We start from the raw sequence: 20889 nt of genomic DNA on the forward strand, positions 1-20889 counted from the left end.
ACACTGATGTGGCGTTGGTCTAAATAATTATATGGTGTACATAGTATTACATTTGACATGATCCCTATTCACTTTTAAGAATGAGCACCAATATCACATTTAAACTGTGACCATTTGTTCTATTTACGTTGTTGTCCACGGTCACACTGCATAACAAAACCTCATTATTAGGTTTGTAAGTATTTGCTCGCATGTTGCTGCTCTGGCCCAGTTGTGTGACTGCGACTTCAAACGGCTCCCTTTGCTTTTTGATGAAACTCATTTAGTCTTTGTCGGTGCTGCTGCCCTGGGGCTTGTTGCAAAATGAGCTGTTGTCAGCTCGGTTTTCAATGTCATATCATTGCAAGCCTGGTCTCAATAGTGGCTCACTTCTTACAAAGAAATTGCCCCGACTTACTGAGCCAGCTAAATGTGACCATTTGTGTTCCTTATTTTAAATCATCTGTTTCTTTATACCACAGTATGTTCCGCCTTAGTTTTTGTGAGACTGAAATGAATGAATTCCTTAAAGATTATCCTGCATGACTTGTGCATATACAGCAGATTGCTAAAACAAAGTCTGTATCTACTGTATTTTCAGCCACACAGCATGGGAATCATATGTCATATCTCAGCCAATCTTTATAAGAGATACTAAGTTAACCTTGAAACTCATCCATTTTCTGCAATCGCTTATCCTCTTAAAGGGCAACTTCGATATTTTCAACCTGGATCCTATTCTCCTATGTTTTTGTGTCTACATGATTAATGGAAACAACACGTTTTGAAATTGGTCCAGTGCTGAGCAAGACTGCCGCAGATAGCAGCTGCAAAACAGGCTGCAATGTAGTCACTTGGGGCAATTGTGCAACATCAGTGTACATCCACTAAACCTGTTTGTTTTGGTCACTAATAGGCTCAGATTATTATACTAAATGTCTGACAGTATGGAAAGGATCACTACAGAGACTGACCTTTTTATTAAAGAGTAGGATTCTTTTTGTTTAACCAGAAACAGCCCCAAAATTGCTATCATCAAACCAACCAGACTTCATTTAAAAAAACTGTAATTGTATCATTGTAAAACATGCTTCATTCAAAGTCCACAGAAGCAAAATAACACTCACAAAAGACATCTTTGTGTGCCTTTTCCACTGTTTCAAAAATCACCAGCTCTGGTTTGGTTGAAATAAACCCTTAACCAGAAACAGCCCTAAAATTGCTATTGACAAACCCACCGGACTCCATTTAAATAAACAGCAATTTTAGTGTTTAGTGTATTTTCACATCTAACTGGGTGAATTAAACAAAAAGGATCTTACTCTCTCAGCAGGTCTAACTCTGTAGGGATGTTTTCCATAATGTCATCAGACATTTAGAATAACAACCTGAACCTGTCAGTGGCGAAAACAAGAAGTTTTATTGGACGTAAATTGACTGTGCTCAGTTGCGCCAAGTGGTGACACCATAGCCTTTTTTGCGGCTGCAGCGGTTTCGGTCAATACTGGACCAGTTTCAAAAAGTGTTGTTCCCAGTAGTCACTTCGACACGACTGTGGGAAAATAGGATCCAGGTTATTTTAAAAAAGCTCCCTTTGAGGGTTGTGTGGGGCGGACAGACAACCATTCAGGGCAATTTAAAGTCACCAGTTTACCTAACCTGCATGTCTTTGGTCTGTGGGAGGAAGCCGGAGAACACGCAGAAAACCCTCAATGACTCAGGGAGAACACATAAAGTCTATACCGAAGGGCCTGGGACAGCCAGCGGGTTCAACCCCAAAACATTCCTGCTGTGAGGCAACAGTGCTCACCACTGAACCACGATGGCGTCTGCATTAATTTACATTTTAAAAAAATGTAAACCTGCAATAACTGCAATGCTTTTTTGGCCACTTGGGGGCAGCAAAAACAAGCTGTGAATACAACATTGGCATACCACCACCATCTCTGCTTATATGTTTAACTTTCTGTAAACAGCTGCTTATTTACACAGAGCAGATACAGAGCAACATTAACATTCATTTGGAGTCATGTTTGTGTCCCACTGATAAATTTAAAGCTCAGTTCAGACCGAAGATTTGACGAGATGACACAGGCAACTACTTGCAATGCGCCGTTCTGCAATGTTCTAAAAACCTGCTGGTTCACACCAATGCAACTCGATGAGATGGTGTATCATCTCTATGCAACAACTCTCTGTACTTCTGTTCTGATTTCAGCTTCTCAGTCTTATTTTGTGGCTGAATATAATTTGGAGCTTCTTAAAATATGAATGAGGATAGTGATAGTGAGATACTGGCTATAGCTGCATTTGTAGTAGTGATGAAATAGTAAAAAGCATCAGAGCATCAGATGAACACATCATTTTGACTTAACCAGCAGACTTCACTACAAGCTGATTGGCTGTAGAAACAGGAGATGTGCTTTATGTTCTAAAACCAGCCGCCAGAGATTTGACCAGCGGAGTTGCAGGTGACACCATCAGCCGACTTGAGTCGAGCTCAGACGGCGAGTTCACACTGCTGCAGCATTTCTTTGCAATGTTCTGAAATGGTTTCATCTCATTGTAAATCTTTGGTCTGATCATATTCACTCTGTGTTAGGTCTGTTTTTAATTTTTAGAGCAGAAGTTCAGAACAGTTCTGGCCGAACAGCTACACAATGAGCTAAAACTCACTGTAAAGCTCCATTAAAAAAAAAAAAAAAAAGAAAATCTATGAAAAGATACCTGCTTTAAAGTACGTCTGAAAGAGCACGATTACGCTCTCTTTGGTAAGCTGTAATTGTGTTTTTGGATCTCACCTCCCAGAGATCCAAACAGTGACGCCTGTGACATCAGTCAGTCAGTCAGCAGTTTTCTGTGTTTATTTGCCCATACTAACCATTTACCTGCAACAATATCAAGTTATTGGGGAATTTTGTCCTCAGGAATTTCTTGGTTAAGTTTAGGAAAAATATCATGGTTTGAGTTAAAATGAATTCTGGCAGAAAGCCGAGGAGACAAACTTTTCCCGTGTGCCCTGAACAGACACAGCTTCACACATAAGTGAGATGAAGAGCATGTCTGTTAAGCTACCTCTGCCTCGCGTCTCTGGCGAACCAGCCATAACTGGGTGATGGAAACAAACTGTGCGCTGCTGCTGGTTTTTCCGGGGAAAGTTACCACAGACTCCCAGTTCATAATACTGTTAACACAAGTGCTTTCATCAGTGGGTCCCAGGCTATTGTCTTAGCTCATTCTGTGACAGATAGTGACTTAACAGGTGTTTATTAAAACAAAAATCTTCAAGACTATTAAGGATGAGGTCATTTTAATTAAAGTTCACCTACATTTAATGTTCCCAGGCATCAAAAGATTGTTCTATTTCCTGCTGCAAGAAAACAAAGCCAAACAGGGTCCTCTCGTGGCAAACACTGCTTAAAAAATGGCTGCTTTTAATAGAAAGTGAAGAGAAAAATGGGGAGGAAGGACAAGAGCAGCTGATTATGCTGCAGATCAGCAAGAATCCCTTCAAGTAATTAAAGCAAAACAACCTGAGAGGCTACACAGTGTTTGTGCTGCAAATGATATTTTTATCACCAGGTTTTCACATAATTTATATGTTTTTATTTCACCTGTCACATTTTAATTTTTTAAAAATAAATGCTGATAAATTACAAGATGTTTTGTGAACCAGAAATAATAAAAAACATCATAAGTGTGTGTGTGTGTGTGTGTGTGTGTGTGTGTGTGTGTGTGTGAGTGAGAGAGAGAAAAACATAAACACAGACACAACTCCACATTCACTTACCCATCTCTGCCTGAGCTTTAAGGACAGAACAAATGAGTCTTGAGACCTCTTACTGAAACATTTGAGGATCCATTTAAACATCCAACATGCACACAGTCCTGTTTTTGCACTGCCATGATCAAGGCACAAGTGCCGTAGGTCACCACAGCCTTCACTTTATCTCATTGTAGAACCTCAAGTGCTTCAAACATCATGTCATACAACATTCTCTTTCATCCAAACTAAACACGTAAGCTTTGGGTTTGTTTTGATGAATTTGCTTTGGTCCACCACAAAGAAAAATATATTCCCTGTTGCTATGCAACATCCATTTGCATCTTTCCAGCATCCATTGTAATGTCTGACACTTCATTCTGGCTCAGTGTTGATGTGTGAAAGTGCTGAAGTTCATCCAGTGCTGCTACTGTTGCATGTCTAGTTAGGCTAATATTAAAAGCCATTTAAGAAGCCTCCATGTTCTACCTTCTTCTTGCTCATTACGTGCTTTTTATTGGTTCTTCAAATGTCACATCAGGATTGAGCAAAACAAAAAAAAAACATGCAAATGTGCAAAGCAAATACTGGTAAATGGTTAGGGTTTAAAAAAAATCATACCTAGCAAAGAAAGATGAGTTTCTGAAATGTGTTTGGCATTTAATAAAAGCAGCAGCCTGGTTCCAGACATCTGAATCACAGCAGACATGTCTGATTTGGTCAGAGATTTAAACAGGTCTGCTGTTGCACTCACTGACAGCTGTTTCCCTGGTGTCGTCATTGATGTGAAAAATGTTAAATGCTCCTTTAGTAACCGCTACCACAGCTTCCATGTCAACAACAAAAAAAAAGCCACAGCCTTGGCATGAATACAATCAACCTGATAGCTGCATTCTTTATACATGCCTCATTTTATCTACCCTCTGCAGATGTTACTGAAATAATGAGGTTCCTCGTGTTTCATCCTGGCGTCCTCGCATCATAAGACATAATGCTACTTTAGTCATATAGGAGCCCAGCAGAGTGGCAGCGGAGAACGGGGTTGGTTGTCACATGGCTGGGTTCACAGTGATTAGGTCTCACTAAAAAAATGTTTGTATTGAAATGTTCATAATTGGAGACAGAGGTCACCTACAGGGTCATTTTAGAGGTAAGACGTGACTTTGAGCTAAAAGGACTTTTATTATGTCTGTTCTCTTTTTTATTCAAGGCTTTTACATGACGGGTTTACAATTAAACAATTTACCCTTTCACTAAGCCCCGCCCCTTTGTGATAGTCTGACAAGCTGTCAGAGTAAGCATGGAGCCCACACTGTGACTAACTGCACTCCCTGAAGAACTATTATCATATTTTAGGAAAAATGAAAGAGTGATTCCAGAGAGAAGCAGACAGAGGGGTCTACAGTCTGTGTTTGAAGGATATATCCAGGATGTCAAACTGACTCAGCAGCAACAACAGGTTCAAAAGACAAAGATAGTTAGAAGCTAAAGCCGAACTATAGGCTACAGATCACAGTGTAAAAGTGAACCACCACATCACTGCTGATCGCCACACAAGACAATGAATATAAAGGGAAACTTTGCTGATATTCAACCAGTTGTGTGGCATCGCAGTGTGTGCACATGAACCGTGTTTGGCTTCCTAACTGGACTTGCTTGAGTTACATTGATGTAGCACTTAGGATTACCATGACCTCGATGACTGACTTCGCCTCCGTGCTGCCGCCAGATGGGTGGGGAGCTCCAGGGGAAGCCAAACAATGTTGATCTGCACACACTGTGATGACACACAACTGGTTGAATATCAGCAAAGTCTCCCTGCTTCCCTTCACTGGTTCCTGGACAGCAGAGTTGGTCTTTGTTTCACTGTTATAATCATTAGAAAGCAAAAGCAGCATGTGTATACATTCAGTAGGCTATATCTTCAGTAGCTAGCTAGCTAACCCTACACTTTTCAGGGTTTGATTTTGGTTTTGGAACAGGAAAGAAATGCCTCTCTAGGTAAAAGTATCATTAGCCCCTTTTACACTGCCAGATTTTCAGCGAATGTTGGGCTGTTTTACCGGCAAGCTGCGAGCGTTTAGACACACAGAGCCAGATTGGCGAGTTGATCCAAGGTGCCCAATTTTCCGCCTCGTAGGGTAGACATATTGGTGGAACCCTTTTAGTTTAAACAGACCGAGGCGGCCTTCCGCAACGGGAGGGGCTGTTGAAGACTTGTGGGAGGAGCTGTTGATGATGCCGCATGTGCGAGCCACTGGCGGTGGATAACCAGGAAACAGCTGATAGCAGGAATTAGCGAGCAGCTAGTAGCAAGAGGGAAACACAAACCTGACAGACACTGTAAAGATGAGCAACTGGGTAGACAAGGAATTGCGCGCCCTCCTTGTCCTCGCAAACGAAGAGGCCATTAACTGTCAGATGACGGGGACGGTGAAGAACGGGCCAACTTACGAGAGAATTGCCAAAGGACTGACCAGCCGCGGCTTCCCTCCCACGTCACTGTTTACGTCACACGCTGAGCTACATGTTTTGTTACTTGCTCACGCCCCCCATTGCCCCGAAAAAGGTGCATTCTGTATAAACAAAAGTAGGCAGGCGGCATTTTGCTGCACGCCCCGATTTTGTTTTTATACTGCCAATGCTGAAAAATAGCACAATTCCTAATTTAAAAGGGCTGTTAATACACAATGTGCCCCAGGCACAACATTTAGCTCCAAATCCACAAAACCAGCCTGGAAATGAAGGAAATCTGAAACAATTGCATTAGAGTCAATGGAGCACAGCTGTGTAATTGACCATTGTCTGTAGCTGGCCGATGCGACGCTATGATTGGCCAATCTGGGTTCGAGGAAGGGGACTTAGCGAGGAGTTACTTAGCTATGCAACAACATGTAGTTGCTAGCTTACTCGCTGGCAAAGAATTGGAGTGGTGATACTTGTCTCATTTTTTTGGAGGGTTAGCTGTCACATGTATTGTAATTCATATTGTTCCATTCAGATACAAAATGTACTTACAGGAATTACTTTTCCAATTCATGCTCTCTAAATACAGGAAATGTGTTTCATTTAAATGAAAAACTGTAATGAAATGAACCTTTAAAAATTCATTTTTAGGATTGCCACTACTCTTTTATTTTTCCCCACTGAAATAATATACTTACAACTAACTCCACAGTGTCTAATTACCAGCCCCTGATGCAGGTTGTCACGAGTGCTTAAGATGTACTTGATAGTCCCTATATTTTGAACAGCATACACTTTAGGAAAGCAAGGTCATTCATTACCTGATACTTCAGCTTCTATTACACATTGAAAAAGAATCTATTAAGGATACAGATTTTGAGGGATTTAAATGAAAGTAAAAAGTGTGAAAACCAACCCTGTTCTCACTTATAGCTGTGTTTTGTATTCTATTCCATAGTTTACAGTAATATACAGTAGATTCATCATGGACACATGATCGTGCCGTGTGCAGCTGACATAAATTCTGCTTGTTGAAGTTCATATTTTTTTTCAAAAGCTGCCACTTACAACACTTTATGGAGACACCCAACATGCCAAATTCCCCTAGTGCCGCTCTGAGGGAACTGAATATAATGCACTGCATGTGGTAAAAGTGTCTGGTATTATGTTTCAAGATCTGTCTCCATCTGATGTCACTGAAGCAAGCTGGTGACATATCAATAATAGCTTCCCAGTGCCACTCATTAGAACATGCTCAGAGCACAAGCGAGCACTGATTGAAAAGAAGAAAGATAATGACAGTTAATAACAAGAAGGAAAGCTGATTAAGCCATGGCCAGGATCCTTCTCTCTCTCTGCCTCTCTCCTCTTTCTCTCCCCCTTTTTCTCTCGCTTCTTCTCTCTCATTGAATCATTCTGTCACCGCAAAAATTACCACCTTGTCCTTTTGACACTGCCGTGATTAATTGCCGCAACATAAAGGTGTATACGGACCGAAGCATGATTGTTACGTTTTCAAATAGGGTTCGGATTTGAGATGTTGGTGAGATGGGGGCGGCTTGGCACTGCGCAGAGTGCAGGTGTTTTCATCACTGCCTATTCACAGGGGGAAGAAAATACAAAACCCTTCTCATGCCATCCCAGCTTAATTTTACCAGTGGCACGGCATTGTGTATGGGCTACTGCTTAGAATTACATCTCGCTTTTTTTCTGTGCTAATTCATTTCAGAATGAAGTAAGTGGTTTGTGTCTGGTTTCATTGTCTGCACATATTGGACTATGAAGTATTTGGGGATTTATAACAGAGGCGTGATTGATAATCACTTTATTCCGTGCAGTAACACTGTCTAAAAGAACAATACAACAGCAATGCCAAAAACACTAAAAAATCCCCTTTTACATGAGCGCGAGCACTTCTTTCCAAGTCCTACAGTGGCAAAATGTATTACCTAACAAGCCAGTGTGTTGATTAAAGACATTATTTTGCACATTCTGCTGCATGAAACTAAAGCTGTACATTTTACTTCTCCCTGAGAGGCCACGTATGGAAACTTCAGATGTATTTAAACTAGCAACAAGGACAAGAAATGTTGTGTGACAGTGTTCTGTTCAATAAGCATTCCACTTGATTGTACAACATGAGAAAGAATTTTCGACACACAATGGATGCAGGATAATCACATGAAAGGCGACTCTTCTAAAGCAGACCCAACAAAAGTGGCCATGTCACTTTGTGAAATGCAGCCATTTATTGTAGACACATGTATCACAGTGAGAGACATCCTCTATGTTATTTTGGCAGCTTTATAATCACTTGTGGAAAATTAATCAGTGTTTGCTCTCCCGTTTGAACGGACTGAAAGAAGTGATGCGTTCTCTGTTATCTCTGCCTGTCAAACAAGGAAATGTGGGAAATGAGATTTTAGCAAATTAGCTTAAAGGAACACTGACCAAGTTTACCGTGATGACAGATGTCTCTTTAATTGTGCTTAGATTTTAAGATGAATTGTGAGTTGATTCATATTCATATTTACAGCAGGGTCCGGGTGACTCATTTTGTTCGGGCAAATGGCGCATGTCATCTGGCAAGGAAACTTTGACACATGTCTTTCTCCTCCCTCTTATCTGGCTGCTGTAAGCTACATTCAGAAATGCCATAAAAATTATTTCAAAACTCATTTGGACATTTTTGGAAGATGTCAAATCATGGCCTTGCAGAGTTGCATTCCACTCAGATGGATCGTTTCAATCCCAAGTCACGATTTGTCAGGCATTCATCAAGTTGTGGCTTAAAAGTTGGCATTTTCAAGCCTGATAAATTTCACAGTCAAATAAACATATTCACATTAACTAATCTAAAACAGTGGTCATGAATCATCAGCGTGCTATTAAAGCTGCAGTTGGTAACTTCTATAGAAATAACTTCATGTCCTATTTGCTAAGATTGTCACTGTATCCACACAGTTGTATATGAGACAGATAATCTGTGAAAATTCATGTTCCTCCTTCTGTTCACATTGCTTCTAATGGCATTACCACACCTGAATGAAAACAACCAATCAGAGCCGAGGAGTCTCTAACACAGCTGTCACTCCTGCCAATCACTGCTCGTGAAGATTGTGTTACTGCATTCCCTATTACGCACCTTGATGTGTTTTCAGAAACATATTTTAGTGTACTGTTTAGCTGTAAAATGAGAACGTTTCATGACCTGGCTGCCATTATAAAAAAAGTCTAACTAAAACAAGGTACTGCCCACCAGGCAGAACAAACTCTCTCATGTTACATCCAAACAGTACACTAAAATATGTTTCTGAAAACATCTAAGGCAAAAAAATCATATAATCGTATGGCTGCCCCTTGAGAGTGTGCAGCGGCACAGAGGAGGTGAGGCTCTGCACCATAAGGCTCCGAGATAACATTATCCTCTCTTCTCTGGTTAATTCAGTCAGGAACACTTTGGTTAAAGAAAACTTTATTATTCCATTTGGAGTATTATATTTGGTGGTATGGCTCTGGTCAGTGGCCTCTCTGCCTTTCCTAGGCCGCAGAAAGCCTCCTCCATGTGCCTATGTGGAAAGTCTAAGGCGGAGGGAGCACACCTCTCCACCCTTCCTCACACATATGTCGAAAACCTAAGGTGGAGGGAGCACACCTGTCTGCCCTTTAACGTGTCTACGTGGAAAGCCTTAAGGCAGAGAGAGCACACCTCTCTGCCCTTCCACGCACCTAAGGGAAAACCATAAGGCAGAGAGAGCATACATCTCTGCCCTTCCACGCGCCTACATGGAAAGCCTAAGGCTGAGGGAGCACACCTCTCTGCCCTTCCACACGCCTAAGAGAAAACCATAAGGCAGAGAGAGCATACATCTCTGCCCTTCCACGCGCCTACATGGAAAGCCTAAGGCTGAGGGAGCACACCTCCCTGCCCTTCCATGCGCCAACTTAATACAACACAGTCTCTGGCCTTTTGTTTGACACCTAGTGTTGGCAAAAAATGTTGCACATTTCTAAACGGTTGTTAGCGCTGTTAGCTTCTTTACAATATTAAGGGAATGTCGCTGTCACACTGAACATCCTGCTGAGCCTGTTCGAAGTTTAAAACCTTAAATGAAAAAAAAATCTTCAAATATTCATATTAAAGAGCCAAATCCGATTCAACTGACATCGTTAGTTTTTAAGATTATTATTATTATTATTATTATTATTATTATTATTATTATTTGCTTTTATTTGACAGGAAAGCTTAGGGGTGAAAGAGACGGGATGACGCGGCTGCTGCAGGAAGGACATAGCCTTAAGAGTAAATCTAAGTCGGGTACAGCCCTACATGACTGACAGCGTAGTTAGAGACTCCTCAACTCTGATTAGGTTATTTCCTTTAGAGACGACTGAGTCTAGCAAATGCCATTAGGAGCACAACAAGGAGGTTTTTGTGATTTTTTTCACAGACTATCTGTCTCATGTACTACTGAGTGGATGTAGTGACAGTTTTAGCAAAAATGACAAAACGTTATTTTTAGAAAAATCACCAACTGCAGCTTTAAGTAAACCCATTATGCTGACTGTGGTTCAGGTTAACATAATTCACTTGTGACATTCAGTAGTTGTTACCTACATTGCTGGTGCATCAGTCTTAAACAGTAGAAAAATATGTAGTGTATGAAGGTAAAAGTCTCAAAAATGAGGAGTTCAACACAGAATAAATGCCTTGTCAGAGAGGAAGAGTGGTCACAAATCATACTGTCACGTAACAGGATATTCACTAAACAGTGTAAACAAGTTCACTCAACCCCTCCAACAGTCTAATTTCATTATAGATCTGTTTTTATCTGTGTCTGCAGTACTTCAGTATCCATATACTATATGTGATTGGGTTGGGGAAATGGAAAAAGAGCAGAACTGCAGGATAATGACAGAAATAACACTTCACTCTCTCCCTGCAGCTACATATCCCATTCATTCACGTCTTTGATGAAACATTAATTGATTCCTTTTCTTATACCTCAAGCAGACAGGTGACAAAGGAAGATATTTAGTCACGGTGGGATCCCTATGAATAGGTAAACTGATGTTTGATTTTTTTTTGCTGGAGGTCACCCCTTTATAAAGGTATCATTTTGGACTCCTTCAGAGCACACGCAACACACAGCTCCATGTTAACCCACGTCGATGTTTAATCAGTGTTTCTTTTATGCGGATAAATTAACTTGTCTGTTGATGTTTATGGAAACAAATCCGTTACCTGACTTACAGAATTAATTCCCTATTATACCCACCCATAGCCAACACAGGTGTTATTGTGTACCCACACCATTTTGTCCAACAAAAGCTACAGAACAGGTGCATGTATCGTTCTAATCCATGCTGCTCTCTCTCCACCTGCTGTGATAATTAATGAGGTGTTTTAATACACAGTGAAGAAGATTCTTCTCTTTGCAAATAGCTGTAGGAGTTAGAAGCAGATGCAATGGGGTCATTGTGGATCTGAGGTTGATGTTTCTACTTCCCATTGTGCTATTGGATTTTAAGCTCTGGCTCTACAGAGCACATTAGGTAAACGCAGATAAAGGCTGATGGGTATTGAATGTTCCCACATGGTAAAATTCAACAGAAGAAGATGTGCTAATCTGTGGAAGTCCATTTGTAAATTAGATTTATATGCTACGCTGGGTTATAATCAATACGCCGGCATTCGTTCATACATTTAGAGGGATGCTTACCACCAAAGACTCACAAGTAGATGCTTTAGATGTAAAAATAAATGCTGCATATGAAGAAATGTTTGTTTTTATGGATAGGGCATAACATCCAACCTTCACCTCCTCCAAGATAAAAATAAAAAACAACCAGATCTGCAAGCTTCCCCCTCCAAGTCTTCTCCCGGGATGGGTCAGAACTCCCATTAGTCAACTCCTATAAATACGTAGTTATCTGGCTCAACGGTTCACTCTCCTTTCAAACACACATCAACACGCTGCTCTCCAAAGTCAGAGCATGAATTGGTTTCCTGTAGCATTATAAGGCATCTTCCCCTCACTCTGCAGAGCACACCTTGGTTAAAATGACAGTTCTCCCAATCCTGGATTATGGCAACTTAATCTCCAGGTTTGCCTTCATAAATCTTCTAAATAAATTGGACGTCATTTACCATACTGCCTTTCACTTTGTCACTGGTGCGACTTTCAACACACATCACTGTAACCTGTATTCTCTGGTCAACTGGCCATCACTCCATAGCAGTGATAAACCCACTGGTATTAGTTCATTTACAAAACTATAATTGCCAAAACCCCTTTTATAGCTCCAGTAACTGCTCTTTCCGCTCTAGCAAATTTATTACTGTGGTAATACCTAGAGTTAGCACCTCTTTTGGCCATCACTCATTATAGTTTGCGCCTCCTGGTGATAGGAACGAGTTGCAAGAGATGGAAAAACTCCACAGCTTCCATTCTTTACGGCCAAAACACACCGGCAGCGAACATGGCACGTCAAAAAATAGGCCCCTATTATTATTTTCAATGTACAACAGCAGTCGCTAGACATGCATCCGCGCTCTTGGACGCACCACCCTGTGGCACTTCACACCACTGTCCTATTTCCAGCCTTGCTGCCCCTGAAATTAAACACATTTTGCCCCTACTTGCTCTCTGCTTGTACATACCAGCTCCTGTTGCAGCTCTTTTTCTCTGCTCCTATAGCAGCTCGACTCCTCTCCCCACTATTGATGTATATAGAGAACTCTGTAGCTGTTGCTATATCTTGTGTGTGACAAAGAATGGATGAGGAGAGACTTGTTGTTGAGGTCGAGAAATATCCTGAGCTAAACGACATGCAATCCCATCATTATCCCATTATCCCTGGCGAGTCATAGCTCTGGAGATCGGCTCTTCAGAAGAGAAATGGAGTTTAATTAGGGGCTGTCCACACATGATTTTAAGCTAATGCAGAGGTGGAAGAAGTACAGATCTTTCAGTAAAAGTAGTAATAACTCTGTGTGGTTGCCTGTTGACAAGTTGCACAATGCGTCCTGTGTGTGCTAGTGGCAGCACTTGATGTGTGCCACCTGATGCACCACGCTGCAGCGGCGCCTGTCCATTTTTTCAACTTTACCCTCCTTGAACAACAATGGATACTTTCTGATCACTGCACCATTGTTGTTCTAAATATTGAATTCATGATGTTTTAATTTTGTCTTTTTTTAAATTTTATTTTAATTGCACCAGCTGTATCTATGTTTCAGCGTCTTATGTTGACTTGCCCTCTGACGCTGCCTCTTGACCAGGTCGTTATTGTAAATGAGAATTGGTTTTCAATTTACATATCTGGTTAAAAAAGGTAAAATAAATTAAATAAATAAGCATAGGAGCTAAAGTGTATGATCTTACCAATGGGCAGGTCTCCCGAAAGTGTAAGTCTGTAAGAATACATGACACAACCTGCACTTAGAGCGAGTAGAGTTATCGGACTTATCTTTGTACATGTCAGCAGTTACTCTTAGTAACTCTTACCTTTTTGAAGGTTTTTTAATTATTATTAATTTTATAATGAGATCTTGTAGGTGTGCACTAATTAAAAGCCAAGGTTGTGCTTGTAGTCATTATTCATCTCTTAAGAACTGATTGCACTGATGTGAGATTTCAGAATTTCTTCCCCAAAGGCCATTTATTATCCGATTTCATAGACTGACTGGTGAAAAAAACAAAACATCTAGTTCAAGAACTTAAATGTGGTCCTCCTCTAATGAAACATCTAATTAAACTTAATGAAAATTTATTGAAATGATTAAGGACTGCTGTGCATCAGCCTCCACAGTCACAACCTGAAATTACTAAAGAGAAGAGAGGAAAAACTTGTCATAAAGTTGAAATGAAATCCTTGTTTGAGCCCTACCTGTGTACTTCAGGTGTGTTACAGGTAGATGGGGCCATGGGGCAGCTCAAGGCTCATTAGTGGGAGCAGCAAGTATTTCGAGTTTCTTTTGGTTTGTTTGTTCGTTTTTAATCCATGGTACTGACAACAACCAGCACTGCAGAACGCCTTTGAGCAAGGTCACTTCGCCCATTGTGGATGTGTACCAGCCTGCTCTGATGGCAGGCATTAGAAAGTTTTTTAGAGTTGGCTATAAATACTACGATACAACCCAGCAGCACAACACAGCTTGTAATATAATGATGTGGCATCTGTCTTCACAAACATAACCTCAGCAACAAGGGGGCCCACACAGACAGCCCCCATTCATCAGTGTTCCAAAATAAAGTTGTGGAAATAAAGGTTACATTGAATGAAACTTAGACAGTTCATAAATTATCAACCAGGCTTTGTTCATTTAGAATAAAATTCTTCAAATATAAGTAAATTCTGAATATATCAACAATTTAGTGTCCTAAGCCCCTCCCACCAGACGACCACAGGCATATGCAAACCCAGTGTTTCCCAAATATTGATGTATTTAATATTACTTCAGTGTAGAGCTGCACATTCTCCTAGCCCCTCGCTGCCCATGCCATTCCTCTCCATTTTTATCAGCCCACACATGAATTTGCTAGCTACCCATTCCAAGGTCCCATCGCCTCGCTCCCTCCCACTGTGGACTGCTTCCCCAGGAGGAGAGTAGGCAGCAGCTTGGGAAACAGACTGTTAGTGAGCAACTGTAGCAGCTCAAATTCAGCTAGTGCAAACCCCCCCAGTGGTGGGTGTCACAGTGGTGGCGGCAGCTCCGGGTGTTATGGGAGCAACCGAAGTTTGCTGATCCAGCAGGGAGTCAGGGCCGTCCGGTCCCCTGACACTTGGGTTTGCGATAGCTGAATATGGGTTGCTGCGGTTGCTGACTAGGAGTACATTTTTGAAGCTGCTGCCCACTGCTCTGATGAGGTGGTCTGTAGCAGCGTGGATTGAGGCAGAGGACAAACTGTGATTCAAGGCTCCAGCTAATGTAAGCTACATAAATATGAACTTGAAGCTGCAACTATGAGCCTTTGGCTCCAGTTAACAGAATGTTCAAGTATTAGCAACATTTTCTCTTTATCTCTGAAACGCTCTGCCGATATTGGAACATGTTTTGTTTCGTTTTTTTACATGCATTGTCTTCTGTTAAAATACACTTTCATCACAGGAAATACCACAATTTGCTATTTTTTTTCTCCAACAACAAAAACACATGGTTAAGTTTAGGGAAAAAAAGACAGGGTTTGGCTTTAAAAGTTGACAGGACACAAACACCACTCTCCTGGGTGAAAGTCCATGTTTGTCAGACCCATCCACCACCGCTTTCAGCGACCCAACTTGGACTTTTGCTCCCTTAACTTTCGTTCTTGTCCAACCACACTTCCCCCTGATACCGCTGAACGCCATTAAAAATATAACGGCGATCGTCTGCGTATCATGCTGACGTAAAAGGACAGCTTCTTTGTCTGACGCTGCAAGTCACTGCCTAAGTGCCTGATTTCAGCGACTTTGGAGTGAGACTCTTTTGGTCTCTCTTTTTGAAAAGTCTGTCTTCCTTTTTTGGGTTGCTTTGCAGTGTAGGCAGTTGTTGCCGATGCTGGAATAGCAACTTCATCTGCAGGATCCTCTGCCACTGAATCAGGTTTTCACCGAAAGGACACACTTGCACATCTGCATATGTTGAACGACCAATAGGAACACCTTCTCTCTGAAATGAGCTGTAATTGGCCAAAGTCTCCCGTCATGGTCTTGATGTGCTAAAGCCTGAAAACAGAGCCAAGAGGAGGTGCAGAAGTTTAGTCTCTCTCAGTCTGCTTAAATTCCAATATGCTCAAAGTTTATTGTATTCTTTTTTCCCCAGTGACACCAAAATAAAGTTGCCTACTCCAACTTTAATTACAGAATACTAAAGTCCATTCATTCATTTTCTGTAACCCCCCTCCTGTTTGAGGTCAAAAGGGGCCTGCAGCCTATCCCAGCCGACACTGGGGTACACCCTGGACAGGTCTCCAGACTATCACAGGGCTGACAAATAGAGAAAGACAACCATTCACACTCACATTCACACCTACGGACAATTTAGAGTCACCAGTTCACCTGCATGTCTTTGGACTGTGGGAGGAAGCTGGAGTACCCAGAGAAAACCCACGCTGACACGGCGAGAACATGCCACCTAAAGTTGGTTATATACACTGTTCACTGAGCTTAACTTGACAGTCTTGTTAAAGAAGGTCTTGTCACTTTGAAGGTGAATCTTTTGTCATACATTGTGAAGCTGTAATGCGGTCCAAGGATCACAGATTCTCTCCTTTTTTATAAATGTGAAAATATCACTTGAAAGTTATTCCTCAGGAGCTTGGCCTTATTCTTACTTGTTTACTCATTATTGGTGTTTACCCACTTGAGGCATCAGCCCTGGAGGTGGCACCGTATCAAAGCATGCTTCAACCATCTCCTCTCCTCACAAAAGCCTCAAACAATAGTGAAATGCAGTGTTTACAATAATGACTCTTTGATCTTTGGCAAATTGAATTCAAATGACCAAAGGTCCCCAAAAGAGCTGGAGATTAAATTTTTCTTATCTTCAACAACAACAACAAAAGAAAAGGAGGCATCTGTCTCCAAAATAGCAACACCACTGGCAGTGACTATACAACCTTATTTCAATGCTAATATCTGGAGGTTATATGCAGAAATGGGAGCATGAATTCTCTGTCAGGAGATTAGGCACCCAGAGATTTTCATAGACTCGTGAAATGGTGAGGAAGCTCCAGTAATATCCAGGGGAAGCCCTCTTAAAATCAGAATCAAATCGGATCAAGTAGATTTTCACAAGGAATTTGCCTTGGTGTGTTGTTGCATAACAATAAATAAAGTCAGAGGAAGGAAAAACAAGTACTTTAAAAGGCAAGAGTCATAAATATAAAGTAGCTCAGTTGGGGCGGCAGTTGTTCAGTCCATAGAGAGTTGGGTTGGGAACCAGAAGGTCATCGGTTTAAGTTTACATCTAGACCAAATATGGAGTGTGGACTGGTAGCTGGAGAGGTGCCAATTCACCTCCAGGGCTCTGTCTAGGTACCCTTAAAATTGTACAAGAAAGGAAAATTTCGATGTGTTTTTAAAAGGAAAAGAAGCTGTACAATATTTGAAACAAAGACAGTGTAATGTGCAAATGTTTCAAGTGGCAGCAAATTGCTATAACAGGGCTGACACACCAGAGCTCTGTACTATGAAGCCAGTTCAGCATACCCAGGATATTGTTTCGTTATCTGGATTACCGCTACTACAAAGCTGGTTATCAACAAGTTCAGTCAACTCTGGGTTTTCCTTTCCAGCCACGAGTGCATTCAGGTGAAAGAGGCAGGATTGTAAGGTGCGAGCGGCATCATCAGAGCCATGAATGAAGTGGGTCACCTCACATCATATGTGATGAAATAATACTGAAAGTGTCTGTGACTGCGAGACAGGAAAGATGTCAGTGGCACTTTGGCCGAGACTTAAATTATGTACAGGTATCACTGAGCTGAGTGACTTTAGTATAGAGTATTTTTTGCCGTTTAGTTGCATGATGATGAATATGTCACATAAAACACTTTAAAGTAACACCAGACTGTTTCTGCTACTGAAGTAAGGAGTAGAAAAGTTGTCTAGTTAAAGACTGACGAGTTCTACCTGACCGAAATGTGGCATTTATACTAACAGGAGCCAATTAACAGTGTGTGGATTATTTTAGTAATGAAATATTACCTGTTTTCCCTAGCTCTCATCACACAGGTGTCTCATGTTATTTTGAGCTGCAATGATGAATCAGAGTGTAAAAGTAGCAGCACTGGCAGCAATCACTGCGAACTAAAGTAAACTTTGCACAAGTTAAAATCCTGCTAAAATCATGTGTTTAGTGTGTAAAGGATCACTCTGTTTGTTAGAAGCTCTGTTTCAAAATCAGTAGAAACTAGTCCATACCCATTGAGTGCACAGTTGCCCACGTACAGTTTCACATGGTGTGTGTTTGGGATACAGGTCATAGGAAATTGCAGATTAAATAGTCAACTGAACCCATTAAGAAGAGCAATGTATTCAGACAGAGTTTTTGTGAATCTGATAGTACGATTGCTTTATTGAAAGTACAGTAGTACCATTGCCAATAGTGGGATAGTTAGTGGGCTAAAACTGTACATTAGTAGTTGAGGTAGCACGTTGAAAGGCAGATAGTTAAAGTGTTTAAAAAAACATTGGTCCACAGGGGGAGCCACAGCGATCGGTCGCATTTTAGCCATTTTTAAGCATTTTTCTGTTGTTATAGCACCACCCAGTTGCCAATTAGAGTTAAATTTCTCCAGTCACCTTGAGGCGTCCTGTTCTACATATCTACCAAGTTTAGTAAAATCGAGATAAGAAATTAGCTCTCTAGCGCCCCCATTTTGTTTGACGGGGTCAATAATGGAGGGGTCCCCTCAGATTATGTGTGGTCATATGCCTACAAAGTTGCGTGGTGATGGGTGAAACCCTTGAGATGTTATACACCTTTATGTGATGAGCCACGCCCTCCGCAATATTCATTGCCTTATAGAAGCTCAGTTTTACTAAGTTTTCCAACTTTTGTCAAGAGGGAACTTTAGATATTGGTCTCTAGATTATGTTCACCGAGTTTCATGCAGATCGCTCAAACTTCCTAGGAAGAGATCGATTTGAAGTGTTTTTCAAAAAATTCAAAATGGTGGAAATCTATATAACTGGAAGTTATGAGTTCTTGAAGCAAATTTGTTCCTCATGAGGAGAGGCATCTCTGTGCAAAGTTTCATGTCTCTACAACATACGGGGCATGAGATATGCCCATTCAAAGTTTGCAATTTTAATTGGTTGCTATAGCGCCCGCCTTTGGCCAATTGATGCAATATTGCTTCATTCGCATCCTCCCATGACCCTCTACCACTGTGCCAAATTTCACATGGATTGACCAAGTCAGTGAGGAGAAAAGCGTGGAACAGACACACACACAGAGTTTTAGTCATTATATAGTAAGATAGAGACCTGGGACAATGAAATGACTCTGCTGACCTGTAACAGCATAAAGGCTCCTCTTTTATACCTGAGACTCTGGACCTGCATTCATGTAATGGATTCTTTTTCTTCAGTGATCTGACTGGTCAGAGGTCAGGATGTTGGCAGGCTGTGATCCAATATCCTGAAGTTAACCTGCTCCGAAGCAGGTTAGCTGTTAAGCATAAGTCGCCATGGTGATCTATCCTGGTAAAAAGAGCTTCATAGTACTGAAAACCCTGAGTTAACCCCAAAGTTAACTCGCTAACTTCAAATCCTGCTTCGTAGCACAGGCCTCTGATGATGTTCTGATGATTCTACAATCATTTTTAAAGCTGCAATAGTAGTATTGGGAAAAATGTATCATGTGAAAGATGTCGCTCCTATAGTGACAAAACTCTGTGTGACACAGCTCTACAGAGCATGTTTGTCTCTTTCAGCTCATTGTTTTGACTTTACAACTTTCCTGCCTCACTTCTCTCTCACTGCTTTCATCATCTTCAAAATGTTCCATTAAACCCACTGTACACAACCTGCCCAGCACCAAAAGGCAGACGGACAAAGTAAGGGACCTGGTGGGTGAACGTAGCGTAGCATTTAGCTTCTAAAGAGCCAGATATTTTCCTCAGAAGTTGACTGAGACAAAAACAGAGCCAAAAGTGAATATTGGACTTATGTTCGCCAGGTGGCCAGAAATGGGACTTCAAATAAATGCAAATGTCTCTCTGTGTCTGCCGGATGTGTAAATAGGAGACTATTTGCGACCACATTTGCCAACTTTATGAGGTGTTATTATGACAATGCTGTTCTTTGTTTATTTTTTTATGCTAGTAGAAAATATAAATGATTTCAAATATGTCTTTCCATCTCTCTCTGTATCCCAAAATGTCCCATCTAAGGTGTACTTCAAGCGTGATGGGGAGCTAATCGAGGTGATCTCCTACACTCAATCCTCCAGCGAGCAGGGAGGCGGCGCAGCGGGGGTGAGAGGAGCCAGGCCGCTTATCAGCAGGGACCTGGATGACACTAAACTGCAGCGTTCCCTCTCCCTCCTGGACCCCGAAGGGCGGGCCCCACGTCTGTACACAGAGAGCCCCCAGCGTGTCCACACTCAGGGCCAGCAGGCCTACGAGCCCAGCCCCGCTACGGAGGTCATCCCCGAGACGGTGGTGAGTCGGGAATTCCCCCGCTGGGTGCACAGCACAGACCCTCTCTACTACTTCAGCCACACTCACATCCCCCAGAGTGACGGCTCAGTGGTGGTGCAGGCCCGGCTCACCTGGACCCTCAACCCTCAGCTGGATAACGACGCCCTGTTCAGCTGCGAAGTCAAGCACCCGGCGCTGTCCATGCCAATGCAGACAGAGGTCACTCTAGGTGAGCGCCATGCAGACTGACTCATTGTTTTTGCATGCTATTCTCATTCCTCTACCACCTTTCTTTCCTCATCTGTCCTCTAATCCTCCTCCCGCTCCACCCAAAACACTCCACCTCCACAAACACACACACACCCTTTTCTCATTTCTTCACGCTTTTAATCTCCTGCTGTCTCCTTGTATCCCCTTGCCGCACTTGGAAACCGACTGGGCCCCCTTATGTGTCCCTTGCAAATGTACTCAGAACAACGCTGATTTTCATTTGATGCTGCTTAATTGTGTTACAGCTGAGCAGATTGCGAGTTTAGCGGCGAATGC

General features: G+C 41.8%; 1 protein-coding gene across 3 annotated transcripts in view; it reads left to right on the plus strand.

The window, feature by feature from the left end:
• igsf21a (immunoglobin superfamily, member 21a) overlaps positions 1-20889 on the plus strand; it is a 358404-nt gene that overhangs the window by 301363 nt on the left and 36152 nt on the right. For all 3 annotated transcript variants that reach the window (XM_049590866.1, XM_049590881.1, XM_049590875.1), the window contains one exon: positions 20095-20572. In XM_049590866.1, the coding sequence (XP_049446823.1) occupies positions 20095-20572 (478 nt within the window). The remainder of the gene's footprint in view (positions 1-20094; positions 20573-20889) is intronic.

Source organism: Epinephelus fuscoguttatus, linkage group LG1 (genome assembly GCF_011397635.1).
Source record: "Epinephelus fuscoguttatus linkage group LG1, E.fuscoguttatus.final_Chr_v1".
Taxonomy (NCBI): domain Eukaryota; kingdom Metazoa; phylum Chordata; class Actinopteri; order Perciformes; family Serranidae; genus Epinephelus; species Epinephelus fuscoguttatus.